This window comes from Nomascus leucogenys, chromosome 12, assembly GCF_006542625.1.
Source record: "Nomascus leucogenys isolate Asia chromosome 12, Asia_NLE_v1, whole genome shotgun sequence".
In the NCBI taxonomy this organism is placed as follows: domain Eukaryota; kingdom Metazoa; phylum Chordata; class Mammalia; order Primates; family Hylobatidae; genus Nomascus; species Nomascus leucogenys.
The window spans coordinates 5,185,845-5,205,448 of record NC_044392.1 but is presented as its reverse complement, the minus strand read 5'-3'; the positions used below and the strand labels follow the sequence as shown (position 1 = coordinate 5,205,448).

Below are 19,604 nucleotides of genomic sequence, written 5' to 3'. Positions count from 1 at the left end.
CTGGGCGTGGTGGCACACACCTGTGGTCCCAGCTACTTGGGAGGCTGGGGCATGAGAATTGCTTGAATCCAGGAGGTGGAGGTTGCACTGAGCCAAGATCATACCACTGCACTCCAGCCTGGGCGACAGAGCAAATCCCTGTCTCAAAGAAAAGAAAAAAAAAGGCATTATAAAGATCTTCATAGACTGTAGAAACTGTGGAAGCAACAGAAATGACAGATGATATTTGTGGAAGCAACAGAAATGACAGGAAAAAGTCATCTTTCTTCTATAGATAAAACTAAAGATTTCAGTTCCCTTCATAACATTTAGTCAAATATTGTGAAAACGTACACCTCCTTTCCTGGCATTGACACATCAACCTAATTAATTTCCTGAAAACATAAGCAAGGTATGCAAGTATCACCAGCTGAGATAAATCTGTCAAATAACCAGACAAATTAAACATGAAAACTACATTCAGATGTATGCCCCTCACTGGCCAGGCACAGTGGCTCACGCTTGTAATCCCAGCACTTTGGAAGCCAAGGTAGGTGGATCACCTGAGGTCAGGAGTTCGAGACCAGCCCGGCCAACATGGTGAAACCCCATCTCTACTAAAAATACAAAAAATTAGCCAGGCGTGGTGGCGGGCGCCTGTAATCCAGCTACTCTGGAGGCTGAGGCAAGACAGTCACTTGACTCCAGGAGGTGGAGGTTGTGGTGAGCAGAGATCGTGCCACTGCACTCCAGCCTGGGCAACAGAGTGAGACTCCGTCTCAAAACGACAACAAACACTTAGAATTTTACCTTCGACTGCCACCTCATTTCTGATGCTTAAGTGTGGTGTTCTGAGCACCCTTGCTCTGAAGAAAGTCTCAAGCAGTTGAGCTCTAATGTAACTGGCGATTTGTTTGGTTCTAGCATATCTTACTATTTTTTGTTTTGGAGACAGGGTCTTGCTCTTTTTTCCGGGCTGGAGTACAGTGGTATGATCGCAGCTCGCTGTAGCTTTGAACTCTTGGCCTCAAGCAAGCCTCCTGCCTCAGCTTCCCAAGTAGCTGGGATTACAGGGGGATGCCACCACACTTGGTTCTTATTTTTAAAGAGAAGATGAAATCTGGGCTAGGTGCAGTCTCATGCTTGTAATCCAAGCACTTTGGGAGGCCGAGGTGGGAGGATTGCTTGAGGCCAGGAGTTTTAGACCAGCCTGGTCAACATAGTGAGACTCCATCTCTACAAAAATTTTAAAAACTATCCGAATGTGGTGGTGTACACCTGTTGTCTTAGCTACTTGGGAGGCTGAGGCAGGAAGATCCTTGAGCCCAGGAGGTGAGCTGTGATCCTGCCACTGCATTTCCACCTGGGCAACAGAGTGAGACCCTGTCTCTCTTAAAAAATTTTAAAACAATTGGCCTGGCATGGTGGCTCATGCCTGTAATCCCAGCACTTTGGGAGTCCGAGGCGGGCGGATAACGAGGTCAGGAGTTCAAGACCAGCCTGACCAACATGGTGAAATCCCGTCTTTACAAAAAATAAAAAAAAAAATTAGCCAGGCATGGTGGTGGGCACCTGTAATCCCAGCTACTCAGGAGGCTGAGGCAGGAGAATCGCTTGAACCCGGGAGGTGGAGGTAGCAGTGAACCGAGATCGCACCACTGCACTCCAGCCTGAGTGACAGAGCGAGACTCTTATCTCAAAAAAAAAAAAAAAAAAGAAAGAAAATTTAAACAATTAAAAATTATTTGCAGACTGAAACTGGCCTGCCGACTTGCGACTTCTGGTATTAGTCTAACAACTTTAATTATAAAATGAAGAGCTATACCTGAAATTATGCGTTTAAAGAAGGTTGAGAGCTGATTTTCAAAATCTTAGTCCAGTGTTTTCTTGCATCGCATACCGGGGCTGTTTATCCACTTTCGGAACCAGTTCATTTTGGTTCCTTTTTTCCCTACACATTCTTAATTCTTTCACCTCCTGGCAAAGTTTGGAAGCCTAGTGTCGTCTCCCCATTTTCACTCCACTCACTGTCTTTTATTTAAGAAGGTGAAAAATGGGTGGGGTAGGGGGGAGGTAGGCAGTCTTTGAAAAACCTGAGCTCCAGCCACATGCCCGGCACTGGAAACATTCTATGTATTGTCTCATTTAATGCTCCATCAGTTCTATTTTCTCCTTTCACACTGGAGGAAACTGAGATTTAGAAGCATCAAGGAACTTGCTCAGAGTGTCACATAATCGAGGTTTGAACCCAGGACTTCATGACTAAAGCTTAAGTTCCTTCCACTGTATCACATGGGTCTCATTCCCTAGTCTGAAGAGCTGTAATGATGACCACACAAGAGAAAGTTTAAGAGCAAAGCTTTTCTTTTTATTGCAGTTATTAGTGAAAGTTATACTTCAAACTGAAGCTAAGCAACACTAAAACCATTAATATTTTTAAAATCAAGGATTAAAAACAAATACAACATAGAACTCTCCAGTAGGCAGAATGGCAGAAAAAAGAGTAGTGGTTCTGTCACAGAACATTTCGTGACAGTTTGGCTCAGAAAGAATCATGACAATTCCTTTTGTTGTTGTTGTTGGTTGTTTGCCTCCCAACAGGAAACAATGACACTTTCTTTAACACAAAATATTATATGAGCTGCTTAAAAACCAGCTTCTTCAAGCTTCTCAGTCTCACTCATAACTTGTTCGTAGTATAATAATTTCTGTGGGGAAGATAGTTTAACTGAAATATAATATTTTTTGTGGGGAAGATAGTTTAACTGAAAAAGAAAATATATGACCAAATTTTAAATACTGAAAACAAGTACTTTTGTTCAAAAACTTTATTTGCCTTCTGCTCATTATAATTACATATAACCTTCAAGGAGTTTAAATGACAACCAAATCCAAGGCCTGGCCCCCAAGAACACAGTGATAGGATTCAGCATTTGGTGTTTCTAATTATACAATGACTACATCTAGATCATAGACTTGCTGTCCTCCATTCTCCAGCATGAAGTTCCAATTTCCTCTTAATAAAATATGGCAGTCAAGTTTAGTCTCATTCAAAATCTTATCTGGCCCTATAGCATATTACAGACTGACTCACTCTTCTGTTTTAATTGATGTTACTGTGTAGCCGAAGATTTTAAGAAAAGATTTATAGATACACACTTGAAATTCTGCAATCTTGAAATACCACAATAAATTGTTCTTACTTATGAAAAGCCAACAACAACAGACAAGGCCAGGCCAGGCAAAAGACAGAGGGGAAGGGAAGATGAGGAGGGAGGTTTGAGAGTCCCATCATTTTGCCTTGCTGAAACTGGGTTTCAGTAGAAATATTTGGCAAGAATAGTGTGGAAAAGGAGGATGGAGAAAGAGGTTACTCTGATTTTATGTAATAATTCAGTTTCAAAACATACTGATATCAACCTCCAAAAATAGTAGTTCACCTCTGCAATACAAATAGGCACACACGGTAAAGATGGTTAAAAAGTAGAATTTAAAAGGCTATTTGTCCATCTTCAGGACATTTTGCAGGCGGCCCCACCCTCCCCACATGTCCTGTATTTACATGTTACTCTTCAGAAAAGCCCCTTTTAAAAGAATGCTATTTCTTCCTCCATTATTTAGGGTTTTTTTGTGTTTTTGTTTTTGTTTTTTTTTAGCAGCAATTATCTAGTGGGAGCAGTTAGCTACGCTTTAGGGGTGTGTGTTTGTATGTGCATTGTGTGTGACAAATGTTCCCTACAGTGAGCAGTCAGATTACACTGGAATGGTCATATTACAATTTAGTCCCCCAAACACTAAAGAAACACATTATTTTTTTCTAGATAAACTTAATACACAGAGTTATAAACATAAAATATTGATAGAGACACACACACGCACACCACTGCTTCCCACAGCCTATGAATGCATCCACGTACTAGTCCACAAGAATGGTCTTTATTCACAAGTTACAGTAATACTTTTATGGGTCCATAACTGAAAAGAGACATTAAAGCTACACATTACAGCAAAAATAGTTTAAAATTATTCCTGATATATCAGTGTTAGCTATCTCACTGCACAAGGTGGATTTTTTGTTCATTTTTCATTTTTCAAACATGAATCTCCCCAACTTTTCATCTTCAGTACTTGAAATTCTCATTGAAATTAATGCAGATGCCACCTTTGTTAGCAACGAGTTGGAAAAGCCCAACTGCCTGCAACAAGGGGAGGTCGGCATCTGTGGAGATAAAAGTAAATGTTGAATGCGTCCATACCCTGTGTACCTAAAATGCATCCTTTTTTCTTTTTTTTAAAAAAAATCTTGTCTGTTGCAACAAAGAATTGTTTACACTCCCTGCAGTGGTATGCCCTTTGTAATTTCCTAGAAACAGAATCTCTTCCCCCCATGGAAATGCATAAGGCTGTTGAAATGTAAGGACCTGCCACGATCCATAAAGGTAACTGCATCAGACACCTGATATGACCTGCAGGTGCTCAGAATTGAATTCACATGAAGCAAAAACTTTCACTATATTTTAACCTTTATAGGTACACGATGATTGGAATTTTTAAAGTAAAGCAAAGTTAAATTCTGCAAAGCCATGAGTGAAATAAGCACACTTTCTTTCTTAAAATCTAACCCTCTTCTTCAAAGAAAGGTACCAAAAATCGGCCAAGAAACAGAGGAATAACCATCTAATTGTACAACAGCCTCTGATGCTAACATGTAGCAAAAGTGCCTGAAGGCAAAGGTGAAGTTAATTTCTAAGTATTTGTATTTTATGATTATTATTATTTTTTTAATTGAGACAGAGCTTCGCTTTGTTGCCCAGGCTGGAGTGCAGTGGCACAATCTTGGCTCACTGCAACCTCTGCCACCTGGGTCCAAGCAATTCTCCCACCTTAGCCTCCAGAGTAGCTGGGATTACAGGCACCCTCCATCGCGTCCAGCTAATTTTTGTATTTTTAGTAGAGACGGGGTTTTGCCATGTTGGCCAGGCTGGTCTCGAACTCCTGACCTCAAGTGATCCACCTACCTCGGCCTCCCAAAGTGCTGGGATTACAGGCATGAACCACCGCACCCAGCCAATTTCTAAGTATCTGATGGCTTTCACCACATTAATCTAACTCAAAACTGCAGCCGCCATAGCACCATTAAAATCATTTGGTTTTTGAAAAGTTATGCTTTTGCCAAGGATTATTATAAAGAAAAATTCAGCCTGTGTGCTGGATATCTTGCAGGGAAGAAACAACAGGATATGTTTGTAAGTGAGCACTACACCACGATAAGGCCTATGTTTCTCTTATTCCTGTTTCATAAAATGATCTATGACAAAGACATTTTCACAGAGGCAAACTGGAAAGGAATCCTTCACACAACACTCTTCTATTATCTTGAAAGTCTGAATAGCTTTTCCTTTGGAGAACTCAAATGCTTCTGCAAACATTATCTTATTCTTACGACAATTTAGTGATCACACCTATAATCCCAGCACTTTGGGTGGCTGAGGCAGGAGGACTGCTTGAGCTCAGGAGTTACGACATCAGCCTGGGCAACATGGGAGACCCCATCTCTGCAATAAAAGAAAATAATCAGCCAGGTGTGGTGGCATGTACCTCTAGTCCCAGCTACTTGGGAGGCTGAAGCAGGAGGATAGTTTGGGCCCAGGAGCTGGAGGGTGTAGTGAGCTATGATCACACCATTGTAGTGCAGCTTGGGCAAGACAGTGAGACCCTGACTCAAAACAAAAGAACCCCAACAATTTAGTGAGGTAGGTGAGGACAGGCATTACCGCTCTTATTTACAAGGGGAAACTAGGCACACAGAGATGAAAAGAATTGCCTAAGGACATGGCGCAAATCAGTGGGAGACCTATTACTAAATTCCAAGTCTGTGGCTCATATTCTAGAGCCCTTTCTACTCTGAAAGGCAATACATTCTCAATAGGCTTTTTCCAGTCGTGACCTTTCAAAGGTTCCTCCATTAAAGAACACCTTAAGCCTTCTTTCTTACAGCCCACGCTTGACTAGGAAGTGGGATGAGTTTTAAACTATTTTCACATAATATTTTGCACATATCAAGAAGGCAGATGTGAGACATAAACTGTATAATAAAGTCAGAATAAATACATAAATTAAGAGAAATGAACAGGTTAAGTATTAATTCAGTATAATTTTTTACGTATTTTAGAAGCCATGTATCAGAACAAAAGTCATAACATTTTAAAGTTTAGAGTCCAATTTATCAAAACCATAAGCTATATTAATTTTCTTTAAGAATATGAGGATCTCTGTTGGTTGGCAGAAGGTTAGAATATTACTTTCAAGAATAATTCTTATTTATTTATTTATTTTAAAGATTGGAGTCTTGCTGTATTGCCCAGGCTTGCTTTAAACTCCGGGGCTCAACTATCCTCCTGCCTCATCCTCCTGAGAAGTTCGGACTACAGGTGCAAACCACCACATCTGGCTAATATCAAGAATAATTTTATCACTTCGCCATAATACATCATATTCCTGATATATATTCTGTTCACATTAGCATTCTATAGCTAGCAAAAAATTCCATGGCTAGAGATAACACTTGCAACATTAATACTTTCAATCTTAATTCTCACTTAGCTGAGTTAGAATTTCTCTTCATATATGTTAAAGTTTCATTGTAATAATCATCATTCTATTTTTGTTTTATCCTTCCCCTTTTATTTTTAACTGCGTGTGTGTGTGTGTGTGTGTGTGTGTGTGTGTGTGATGGAGAGAAAAGAACAATCGTGTGATTCACAAATGGCATAAAACACTGTATTACAAATAAGAATGGTGGCACTCTAGTAAGTAAGATAATGGAATGTCAAAGGAAACAAACTTTAGAATACAAACATGGAAAACGTGCTAAAATATTAATCAAGCTATAGCTTGTGGCACATGATTCTTCTTTCCCAAGTATTTTGAGAGTGTCATTTACCCCCAGTAGAATTCTATATAAACTGCCTCTAAGTCCTTTTCCTATTCCTCGTTTTTTTTTTTGAGACAGAGTCTTGCTCTGTCGCCCAGGCTGGAGTGCAATGGTGGGATCTCGGCTCCCTGCAACCTCCACCTCCCGGGTTCCAGACTACCCTGTCTGGAAAGGCCCTGCTTGGTGTTTTGCCCTATTTAAAGGGCAAAACCAAACACCTTATGTTGATAGCAATGCCTGGCTCTATTAAGGATAAATACTTCATTTAATTTCCTTATTGTAATTCAGACTAGTAGGATTCTCCTGCTTCAGCCTCAGGTGCCCGCCACCACGCCCAGCTAATTTTGTATTTTTAGTAGAGACAGGGTTTCACCATATTGGCCAGGCTGGTCTCAAACTCCTGACCTTGTGATCCGCCTGCCTCGGCCTCCCAAAGTGCTGGGATTACAGGCATGAGCCACTGCGCCCGGCCTATTCTTTCTCTTTAAAAGAGGGGTTGGACCGTGGGCTAAGAAATGAGAAAGCTCCTGGAAAACCTTAATTGCAATTAATTACTATAGAAGATCAAGTCTGTTGCTATCAAAACCAGAGCTTCCCTTTGTTAAACTCCCTGGGATCAAACTGTATCCATAAACTGGGTTGGATTGTCTATGCCAAAATTCTTTCTTCATTACAAACTAACCAGTGTTTTTACCAAATCCCACACCAAAACCATTTTCTTTACAGGAAGGACTATCTTGTCTGGAAAGGCCCTGCTTGGTGTTTTCTATTTAAAGGGGAAAACCAAAGACATTATGTTGATAGAAATGCCTGGCTCTATTTAAGGATAAATACTTCATTTAATTTCTTTACTGTAATTCAGAAGCAACTTCCAAGACTTCTCAAAGTTACTGAGAATAGGTGTGCCTTTGGGTCTGGGACAACATTATCATATAAATTTAGATTACAGAGACGCTCGTCTTAGGTCTCTTCTGTAGGTTCAAATAGCAATAGCTGCTCTTTTACTCTGAAAATATTAAACAATTGCAAGGTTTCCGTCCAAAGATCCCAGCAAGGAAGACTTACCCTAAATTCCCCCTCACTATATATTCTCACAATCCTACTAGTCTATTTCTTTACAAAGACCTCCAGTTTCTACAGATTCTGACAATAAAAAGTCACGTATGCAACATTTTTGCAGTCTTTCCTTCTTTGGTTCTAAAAAGACTATTAAAGGACTAACTTAAGAGATTTTTGTTTTCCCAACCAAAAATGAAATAAAGATGAAATAAAGCCATGAAATAAAGATGAAAGTTTTGTCTTTTATTTTTAAAATTATTATTATTTTTTGAGACAGAGTTTCACTCTTGTCACCCAGGCTGGAGTGCAGTGGCACGATCGTGGCTCACTGCAACCTCCGCCTACAGGGTTCAAACGATTGTCTTGCCTCAGCCTCCTGAGTAGCTGGGATTACAGGTGCCCACCACCATGCGTGGCTAATTTTTGTATTTTTAGTAGAGACGGGTTTTGCCATGTTGTCCAGGCTGGTCTAGAACTCCTGACCTTAGGTAATCAGCCTGCCTCGGCCTCCCAATGTGCTGGGATTACAGGTGTGAGCCACCGTGCCTGGCCAGGATGAAAGTTTTAGGCACTAAATATCAGAGTAATCTCCCTCTCTAGTCTCTGGTGTTGCCTCTTCAACATCGAACATAAAATTATAGATAGCATACCGCCAATTTTTGGAAAGAATAAACTTTAAAAAGCAAAGCTCTAATGACCAACACTTCCATCTGTTTTCTATGCATAACACTGTTCATAGCAATTCTTTTTTGGTATGATCTATTACTTACTGTACAACGATTTTTTTTTTTTTTGAGATAGAGTCTCACTCTGTTGCCCCGGCTGGAGTGCAGTGGCACGATCTTGGCTCACTGCATCCTCCGCCACCACACCCGGCTAATTTTTGTATTTTTAGAAGAGATGGGGTTTTGCCATGTTGGCCAGGCTGCTCTTGAACTCCTGACCTCAGGTGATCCGCTCACCTCAGCCACCTAAAGTGTTGGGATTACAGGCGTGAGCCACTGCGCCTGGCCACAAAGCTTTCTTTCTAAAGAGGTGAACTAAACATGAACAAGCCATCAAGTACTTCACTGTGGTCAAGCCGTGCTGATGTCAGGTAGCAGGATTTGTGGAGCCAACCAGTTAAAACAGCAAAATAAGCTCTATATGCCAGGTTTCTATGAACTTTCAGAAGGAACAAGAAAACACAGGACCAGAGGCACTTTTTTTTGTTTTTGTTTTTGTTTTTGTTTTGAGATAGTCTTGCTCTGTTGCCAGACTGGAGTGCAGTGGTGCAATCTTGGCTCACTGCAACCTCCACCTCCCAGGTTCAAGTGATTCTCCTGCCTCAGCCTCCCAAGTAGCTGGGACTACAGGCGTGTGCCACCACGCCCAGCTAATTTTTGTATTTTTAGTAGAGATGGGGTTTCAGCATGTTGGCCAGGATGGTCTCCATCTCTTGACCTCGTGATCTGCCCACCTTGGCCTCCCAAAGTGCAGGGATTACAGGTGTGAGCCACCGTGCCCGGCCCAGAGGCAACTTTTAAAATGTTGGTTTTCAGGAACTACATGTCTGCTAACCTTGGACATGTTGAAATGTAACGAGTACAACTATTAAGGTTATAAGTGCAATAAATATCCTTAAAAGGGGGACATACACTCACAGCAAAAATATTTTGCTTTTTTTTTTGAGACAGAGTCTTGCTCTGTCGCCCAGGCTGGAGTGCAGTGGCATGATCTTGGCTCACTGCAACCTCCGCCTCCTGGGTTCAAGCCATTCTCCTGCCTCAGCCTCCCCAGTAGCTGGGATTACAGGCGCATGCCGCCAAACCCAGCTAATTTTTGTATTTTTAGTAGAGACGGGGTTTCACAATATTGGGCAGGCTGGTCTCCAATTCCTGACCTCGTGATCCGCCCGCCTCGGCCGCCCAAAGTGCTGGGATTATAGGTGTGAGCCACCACGCCCAGCCACATTAATTTGCTTTTAATTAGTAGTAACAAATTCTTATAATCAGAGTATAAATCTGTACTATATGTATATAATTAGTACTTGATGTGTGTGGGGGGTAAAGGAAGTATCTCAGAATAGTATATTATAGGGCAAACTAATGTAACTGGCAAAAATGCAAAAAGAAATGAAATGGCTAATCTCTACAAGAAATCACATGCTGATCTATTTTAAACTGTAAAACTTTACATCATATAAAAATAAAATTTTCCCATTTATAATTACCTGACACTTTCCCATTTCCTTGCCTCTCAGTGGAACACACCACAGTAAAATGTCATACATTGAGCTCCAATAATTTAGAATTGAAAACCCAGAGGATGGAATACAGTTTATCTTTTAACCACTTATAGAAATTTCTTAACAAGCAAATTCATGATGTAAAAATACAATGCAAGTATTTTACCTGCTTAAGGGAATATACTTTTTTCATGTACTTTTATTTATTTTTATTTTTATTTTCTGAGATGGAGTTTCACTCTTGTTGCCCGGGCTGGAGTGCAATGGCGCGATCTTGGCTCACTGCAACCTCCGCCCCCCGAGTTCAAGTGATTCTCCTGCCTCAGCCCCCCGAGTAGCTGGGATTACAGGCATGTGCCACCATGCCCAGCTAATTTTTGTATTTTAGTAGAGACAGGGTTTCGCCATGTTGGCCAAGCTGGTCTCGAACCCCTGACCTCAGGTGGTCTGCCTGCCTCGGCCTCCCAAAGTGCTGTGATTACAGGCGTTAGCCACTGCGCCCAGCCCATGTACTTTTATTTTAAAAGTTAACATTGTTAACCAAGTTAACCAATATCCATAATCTTGATCTTGGCCAGATGCAGTGGCTCATGGCTGTAATCCCAGCACTTTGGGAGGCTGATGTGGGAGGAGCACTTGAGCTTAGGAGTTCAAGACCAGCCTGGGCAATATAGTGACCCCACCTCTAAAGAAAAAAACCATTAGCTGGGCATGGTGGCGCATGTGAGTAGTCCCAGCTACTTCAGAGGCTGAGGTGGGAGGATAGCCTGAGCCCAGGAGTTTGAAGTTATAGTGAACTATGATTGTGCCACAAAACAAAACAAATAATCTTGACCTATTCACTAGGAAACTGGACTGTCTATATATAATTGAACTTAATATTCTATAATCATTCTTTTTACTGCCTTCCAATTTATTCACATTCATAAATTATTACTATTTAAATTTTTAATTAGCTGAAGTACTCTATTAATCAGTCTTTATACCTGGCTCTCCCTAGCCACTTAAACTCTGATTTCTTCATTGATACTCAGGGATTCGATCGACTTTAGAAGTATGCTAGGGAAAAGATCAGGGTAGCAAATTTTCCATATAACAAATTATGGGGGAAAAGTTTCATTTCAAAGTCAATTATCAATGAATTTTGAATCATTTGCTATTGGTTTTCCAGGCCTACAAAAATGGTGTCTTAATTCTAATGCTGAAAAATGTGACCATTTAAGCAGTTTCAATGTACTTAAAGTTAAAAAAAAAAAAGGCATGTAACAATTATTTATTTGACAGGTTTCCCCAAAACTGCAATCAGGTAAAATAAATCCAATCTGTTATGTTAGTTTGTTACTAAAGGGAAAAAAAGGATCAAACTTACAGGAAAGCCCCACCTCCCCTCCACATGTAGAAATCTGTCTAAAGACTGTCTTTAATGCCCACTATATAAACAACATTAAATATTCTAAGTTACAAAATAGTGTTAATGGTTTATTGGTAAAAATCCAAACTCTAGAGTTTATGGAATTCGTAGTTTGGTTGGTATATTAACACTCCATCTTAATCTTTGCTGCTATTACAAAGAATGAGGAAAGCTAGAAATATCTATAAAAATAAAATACCTTAAAACCGACAAGCAAAATATAAAAGTTGCACACAAATTGCCAATAAATATAAACATCACAATAGAAAAATTAATCTTAACAAAAATAAACTCATAATTGCTATTAAGACATTATAAAAACAAAAAAGTTTAATGTGCATGTATATTTGCAAACAGACACAGTACACTCCAAACAATATAATTTTACTATCATTATTATATAATGCAGCATACAAGGTTACTGAGGTGTGGTTCTTTTTTGTTGTTGTTTGCTTTTAGTCTTCTTTTCTGGAAGAATGCTCACCAAATTCACAGGAAACAAGTGCCTAGATGATCATTTACTGCTATTTACTGCTTCCTGGTATGGAGCAAAGTTGCCCTCTGGTAGGTAACTACATTTCTAATTAGTATGAAAGGTCCTGCTATTTTCCTTTCTTTTGCTTATTTCCCCTTAAGCACAATTTTGCACATCCTACTTCTATTTAACTGATCATACCCTTTTAAATGCCTTGTCATCATTTTTCATAGTTCCTGCATCCTAGAAAAAACAAAAAATCATTTAAAATATTCCTTGGTGTCTAGAAAAGAAAATTTCTCTGACAATAGAGATCATCATTTTGCTTTCTCACTTAAGCTGATCTGAATGATGATTTGGTACTGCCTTTATGAGCAGTCCTTCTTAATAATGACTAATTAGGCCGGGTGTGGTGGTACATGCCTGTAATCCCAGCTACTTGGGAGGCTGAGGCACGAGAATCACTTGAACCCGGGAGGCGGAGTTTGCAGTAAGCTGAGATCGCGCCACTGCACTCCAGCCTAGGTGACAGAGTGAGACTTTGTCTCAGATTAAAAAAAAAAAAGATTAATTAGAAAATGTTGCCTATAATTCCAGGCAAGTTACATTTCCCTTTGGACACTGGTACTATACCCATAATCTTGTTAAAAAGTTAAGTAGGTTTGCTGTTTTATGTGCATTATGGATTTCCTCCAACATAGTTGGGAATTAAAAGAGGTAATTCTACTAAATATTTTGTTTTCAAATTTACAAAATAAATTTGGTGAGCATTTACCTAGATACTTTACTGCATAAAAGCTTTTCTTGGTTCCCTTGGACGAGATTCAGGACAACAACTAACATTATTTTTATGAAACTGTCACACTCTTGGAGTTCTAAAATAATTTATCTTTAAAATTCTTAGCTTCGTGCTATCTGAAAAATAAAAATCTACAGCACCATCTTCTGAAAAGGCACTTTCTAAGAACCGCCTTGCTTTAAAAAATGATTAAAAAATTTAACTCAAGTGTCTATGCCCTGACAAACATCTTTGCTTTACTGAGACCCTAACATAGATACATCAGATTTTGGTTACCTTAGAAATTAGTCTAAAAAAGGAAGGGACCCCAATGGCTGGATAGGTGATTTGATAGGATTCTAATTTTATCACACCATTTACCTGATACTTCAACAGGGTTTCTCACTGGTAAATCTCAACCCTCTATATTGAATTTATCATCCTTCTGTCTTTAATTCAAATTAAAATCTTTAACTTCCATATTTTAAGAACAAAAGATTCTTGAGATTTAATCAATGATGTAAACATCTGGAGTACTAGTTTTGATGGGTAAAGTAATATAAATTTCAATGAGTAGTAGGTAATATTAGCACAAGCCTTGACCATTATATCTTAGTTTAAAAAATTATGTTGACTGACATGGAAAATTATAAACTTAAATGTACCATTTTAAAAGTAGGAAAAAAGTCAAAATAATTTTTCCCTTTGTGTGCGTGTGTGAGATTATATATATACACACTCATACACACACACACACACACACACACTCCCCCTCCCTGCTTCCTGGGACTCAGCTTGGCGTTCACTAATCACAGTATCATTTCTAACATTGCAACTGATCAAGAATGTTCTTAGTATAAACAGGACTTTTTTAAAAAGATTTTTTGGAGAAAATTCTCACTTTCTGATTTCTGTACTGACTTACCTATTCTTGGCTTATTTTTTGACTCCTATAGAATCACAAAAGTGCTTTTCTATGATCAAATATGAGGACTGAAATAGGAAAACAAGGGTTCTAAATTAGGGTTATACTGCTACACAGGAAGGCGTTACTTGATGTCAAACCTCCCAACAATTCTTACTGAAGCTTGAAGACATTTATGAATTCTCAAAAAGAATGAAAATAATGAATACTTCATATGGATAAAGCCAAAATAAAGATGCCAGACTAATGATATTTTTGCAGCTTGACTAACTAATAAAAGGTAATTTAAGTAGCAAGTTACTGTTAAGGGCAACCTGCCTGTTCAACAGAAGAACATCTAAGAGGATAAGCTAAGCAAACATTTAACTCAGGTTTAATGATACTGAATGAAAATTTTGCAGAGTTGTCAGTTAAACTTCTTGGTAAAAATATTAAAATCAAGTTTGAAATAGGAAGACTGCAACATATTCTAGCTGTATCCAAGTTGTTTGCTTCTTGAATTTCATAAAAATCACTGCCCTTGGCAAATTCATGTAGGTCTCTAAACAGATCCATCAAGTTCTTTGAGTCACAAACGGTCTCTAATTCCTGGTCTGCAATCCATCTAAATACTTTGGATCCATCACTGGCATGCTTAGCGCTCACCCCTTCCTTGAACACAGAGATCCACTGCCAGTCATTCCTGCTGAAGGGCAAGTCAGCTTTTATTTCCCTAGACATGCCTTAAGTCTTTCATGATTCTGTCTGTCAGAAGGCCTATCCTCCTAAAATCCATTAGAGAATACACAAGTAAACACTAGGCAGTGGTGGGCTGTGGAGAAGCTAACTTGGAAACTGGTCTAGATCTTTAGAAGGCTGAGAATCCCTGTGCTGGAAAGCAGAGATGCCTCTATCAAGTGCCTTCCGAAACACTCAGTAATTCCTACTAGAACCCCTGCCAGACTCTCTTCTAGGAATAGAAATATATTAATAGGTTATAAACAGGGATTTCCCTTAGAATAATAGTTTTTCCAAGAAACTTGTTAGAAGATCACTATTAAGAAAAAGAAAGGGAATCTAATATTTCTGTTGAAATGTGCCAAAAAACCAGTACTGAGGAGGCTGAGGTACCCTTTTTCAAACTGTAAAAGTCAAAATCTACATTTCTAAAACAAAGAATATCCTGATATTAAATTGAAACTAAAATGGCAGCACCCTTTGTTACTTTGATATTCCATGTCCTTACTCTTAGGAAAAAAAAAGGTTCTAACACTAGCCTTGAATCCTGCTTATCTCCTTATTGTTTAGTGCAGTAACTGTCAGACTCTACTTAAATAAATATAGCAGCTACAGTATTGTAAGTGTATGGTCCGCCATGCCAGTAACCTGATACTGTAATATAATACATGTATCAGCACTTTATGTAGACAGATTAACCATCAAGAATATACATTAAACTCCCAACTCTTCTTCATATGAAAATCAATTATCTAGTTGCCAGACTGATATTTTACAGTCAGTCTTGTAAGATACATCATAGAAAAAAGAAGACCAAAATTTAGCATTCATGATATAGTTAGTGAGCAAGGGCAGGAGAAGAAGGGCCACTGTGAATTTCATGTTTAACTTAAAAAAAAAACAAAACTTTTTTAAAATAAAAAAGATTAGAAATTCTACACCAGAAGTGCAACAATAAATAGGACAAATTTCAAGAAGCATTGGTCTTTTATCTTAAAATTCTAAGCACAAGTTTTCTTGTAATTAAGAACCAATGGTAATTAATATACCAATTTGTTAGCAAAATAGAAATATAGTATACATATTCTTTCAAGTTAATCAACTTTAAACTAGCTCTTACACTAGCTGACTAGTGTAAGAGCACTCTTAAAAAGAAATCACTCAAAAGGTAAAGCTTTATAATTTAGAAAAAATATTTTTCCTCTTAAAAAAGTCCTTCCAAATAGATTTAAATTAAGGGCTCCACTCTAGCATATATGAGTGACTGAAAATTAGGTGACAGAGTACATAGAGAAAGGGTATCTACAGTCACTCCCTAAAGTTTCCCACATGAATCTGTGCAGCTCCCATGATAAAGGAAGATGTTTTACTCACACTGATCAAGCATAGATGAATTAAATTTTTATCATCTTGGGTATACTATTTTCTTCTCTTGCCCATGATCCTGACTATATTCAGTAAAATTTCAGTGTAAAAAAATCCATCTTTATAGGAAATTTTTCTGGAGGAGATGGGAGAAGGCTGGGAGAAAAAATGTATATACGATACAAATATTACCTTTTGTAAAGTTCTTTGCAACAGTGTTGTAAATTGCATTTCAGACACTTCAAAATAATAAACACACAAAATACAGTACTTTCGTAGTTTTCTGGCAGAGGGACAAAAGATTTCATGCCTGTCGGAGGACATGGGCTCAGATTTTAGGCTCAAAATACAGTGAATTGGCAATAATAGTGGATTACAGGTAAGAGAGAAACTAAAGATCTTAAATCCATTAGGTTTCATGTGCAGATGGAATTCTGAAAGGCTAACAACAATGCCCACTGGAAACAATCTGTAGTATCTATACTCTGAACCAGTGCAAAAAAAAAAAAAATCAAAATGCAATTTTCATGAGTTACAAAGTGCAAAGCTCCCCTGAATCCAATGTTACTGATAAACTCGGTTTTGATAGCTTTATAGTACTTTTTAACACCTTAAAGTGTAATCAATAAAAGTTTTGTAAAACAATTTCCCACATTTCAGTGATTTAACTGATTTAAAATGATCAAAGTCCTAACTTCCTTTGTTACTATCACCTTAATTTTAAAAGGAAAGTTACACTGGTGATACATTAGCAAAAGTTTTAAAATATCATCTTGCATTTTCCTGATTCATTTTAGTAAATGAAAATGGGCATCTAGCCAATATGATTCTTCAATAAACACATCTATTTGCAAATAATTTAAATATGTTAAGCTATTCACGATTATTTCTTATATAAAAGTTCAACTTTATTTCTAATATTCAAGTTGGACTCATTTAGGCAATTTCACTTCATTTTCATTATGATTTTTTTTTCTTTTGAGACGGAGTTTTGCTTTTGTTGCCCAGGCTGGAGTGCAATGGTGCAATCTTGGCTCACTGCAACTTCCACCTCCTGGGTTCAAGCAATCCTGCCTCAGCCTCCCGAGTAGCTGGGATTAGAGGTGCCTGCTACCACGCCCAGCTAATTTTTGTATTTTTAGTAGAGATGGGGTTTCACCGCGTTGGCCAGGCTGGTCTCAAACTCCTGAGCTCAGGTAATACACCTGTCTCGGCCTCCCAAAGCGCTAGGATTACAGGCATGAGCCACCGCATCCAGCCTTTTATCATGATGAATTTTAAAAGATATGCTTTAAAACCGAAAATTACAAAACTTTCCTTCTGAAATTAAGGCTGTATTATTTGCCCTTTTAAATTATGGAGGTGCCTGTTCCTCCTACTATCCATGGTAAAGATGCAAACAGACACAACTTTCCTTTAAAACTGCTTATTGCACTAAAAGATAGCAAAAACAAGTTGTCAGTTCTTAAAATAAACATGATTATATGTCTATAAAAGATGCTGCCAATACAATTCTATAATTATTAAAGCACTATTCTAATAAATATAAAAGAAAAGGAAGCTATACTTCCAAACACATACATATGTGTTTATATACACACACATACATGTATATATAAAAAATATATGAAAATCACATTAAGGTATGAGAGGCAGCAAGTAAACTATCAAAAAACAAAACAAAAAAATCCCTCAACAAACCCTTCTCTCTCTCTACTCAATTTCAGAGGTCTCAACCCTACAGAGTTCTAATCTTTTAAAATATTTACCCCTTATAAAATCTTTAAAGAATTTCCATGTATAACCCATAGAAACAGAAGGCTTCAGAAAACACATCACTTATCAGAGAGAAAGAGTTACAACTTCTGACAGGTTTTATATTTATAGCAGCTTTAACAAACTCACTAAAGAAAAAGAATAGTAGGCCGGGTGTGGTGGCTCACGCCTGTAATCCCAGCACTTTGGGAGGTCGAGGCGGGTGGATCACAAGGTCAAGAGATCGAGACCATCCTGGCCAACACGGTGAAACCCCGTCTCTACTAAAAATACAAAAATTAGTTGGGTGTGGTGGCACATGCCTGTAGTACCAGCTACTCGGGAGGCTGAGGCAGGAGAATTGCTTGAACCCGAGAGGCGGAAGTTGCAGTGAGCCGAGATCTCGCCACTGCACTCCAGCCTGGTGACAGAGCGAGACTCTGTCTCATAAAAAAATAAAAAAAAAAGAAAAAGAAAAAAGAGAAGGAATAGTGCAGGTTGCTACTGCTTATATACAAATTGCCCAAATGGTAAATGTATGTTCTGAGCGGGAGGGGAGAGACACACTCTCACAGAAAGTTATTTTATGTATATATATGTGTGTGTATGTGTCTGTGTATGTATGCATACATATATATATAAAAAATTTTGTTTCTTAAGACAGCAATATCAAGAGTTGAGAACTCAGAATTGTGTATGAGATAGGAGTCAGGAGTAGGGTATGCAAAATAAAAGTAGAAATCTAGTTTGCCATATTTTATATTCAAACGAACCAGATACGTCAACATTTGAATGTCACTGGTAGGATTAGGAAAAAAATGTAGGTGATGAAGGCAAGGGAAATAGAGAAATAAAGGCAGTAGTGGGGGTAGAATAAAAGGGAAAGAAAGTTCCCCAGTGGAATGAACTCTAAAATATATAACAGACACATATATATCTATTATCAATCCAGATCTAGATATATATGCATATGAAGTATGGATGTATATATTTTAAAAATACACAGACACCTTTTACAAGAATAGATGAATGCACATTTTTTGCACACATAATTTTGAAAAATCACTTTGATTATTCATGAAGGTGTGTATTTTTTAAACCATCATTTACTTTTTCTTTACTTTTTTTTGCAAAGATAGTTGTGCTGCCAAGCAACTTGAGGTAAAGGCATTAAAAGGGTTAGACTACAAGAAAGGAAAACAAAACAATTGCGATACTTCCTATAGGAGACCGCACAAAAAGCAGTTGGCTGGTTTCATATTGCATAATGATGCTGTGTTCCTTGATGAAGTAAACAATCTTCCTTGTATTAACATAAGGATCAGACCTTGGCCCCACACAGTGTTGGCTTCTGTATGGCTGGAGGTGTCCTTACTCAATTGACTCCACGGGAAACATACGTTGTATGTCAATTCATCTTTCAGTACTTCCTCTCAGAGAATATACTTGGACTATTTAAGCGAAGTACATTGTGCGTAAGGTATCTTGGTGAATCTGTACAGCCTTGGCAAGAGCTTGTGGATCTCGCCCATTGCTTTGTCCTGAAACGTGACTTCCTTCAGCACTGTAAGAGAAGTGGCAATGAACACAAAAACAAACTTTCTATTCTGATGTAATAATTCCGAAAAATACTATTTGTTGTAGAAAATTTCAAAATTACTAACAAATAAGAGACTGGTGTAACAATCTATGTGTCCATCACTCAGCTTCAATCACTGTTAACTAAAGGCCAATTTTGCTTTACTTCTCTCACCTCCCCAGAATTAATTAGAAGCAAACCCACATATCGTATCATTTTGTCTATCTATGTGAACGTATCACTTTATTACCAATAATCTCGCCTTTCAATTAATGTGGTAAAACAACTAAGTTACTATATGATTCTATTACTAATGAGCCTAGACAATATATTTCAATAGGAAACCTTGGGCAGTCAGTTCTGTCATCACTTTTCACATGGATCACTGACTCCGCTAATA

At 38.2% G+C, this 19,604-nt stretch overlaps 1 protein-coding gene across 2 annotated transcripts in view; it reads right to left on the bottom strand.

Annotated features, from left to right (window-relative positions):
• Positions 1 to 2,792: 2,792 nt before the first annotated feature.
• Positions 2,793 to 19,604, bottom strand: part of AGO3 (argonaute RISC catalytic component 3) — a 141,536-nt gene continuing 124,724 nt past the window's right edge. The window contains exon 19 of one of the 2 annotated variants that reach the window (XM_030823419.1): positions 2,793 to 19,189. In XM_030823419.1, coding sequence (XP_030679279.1) covers positions 19,081 to 19,189 — 109 coding nt within the window. In that variant the 3' untranslated portion in view covers positions 2,793 to 19,080. The remainder of the gene's footprint in view (positions 19,190 to 19,604) is intronic. The other variant, XM_030823420.1, reaches the window with a different exon arrangement.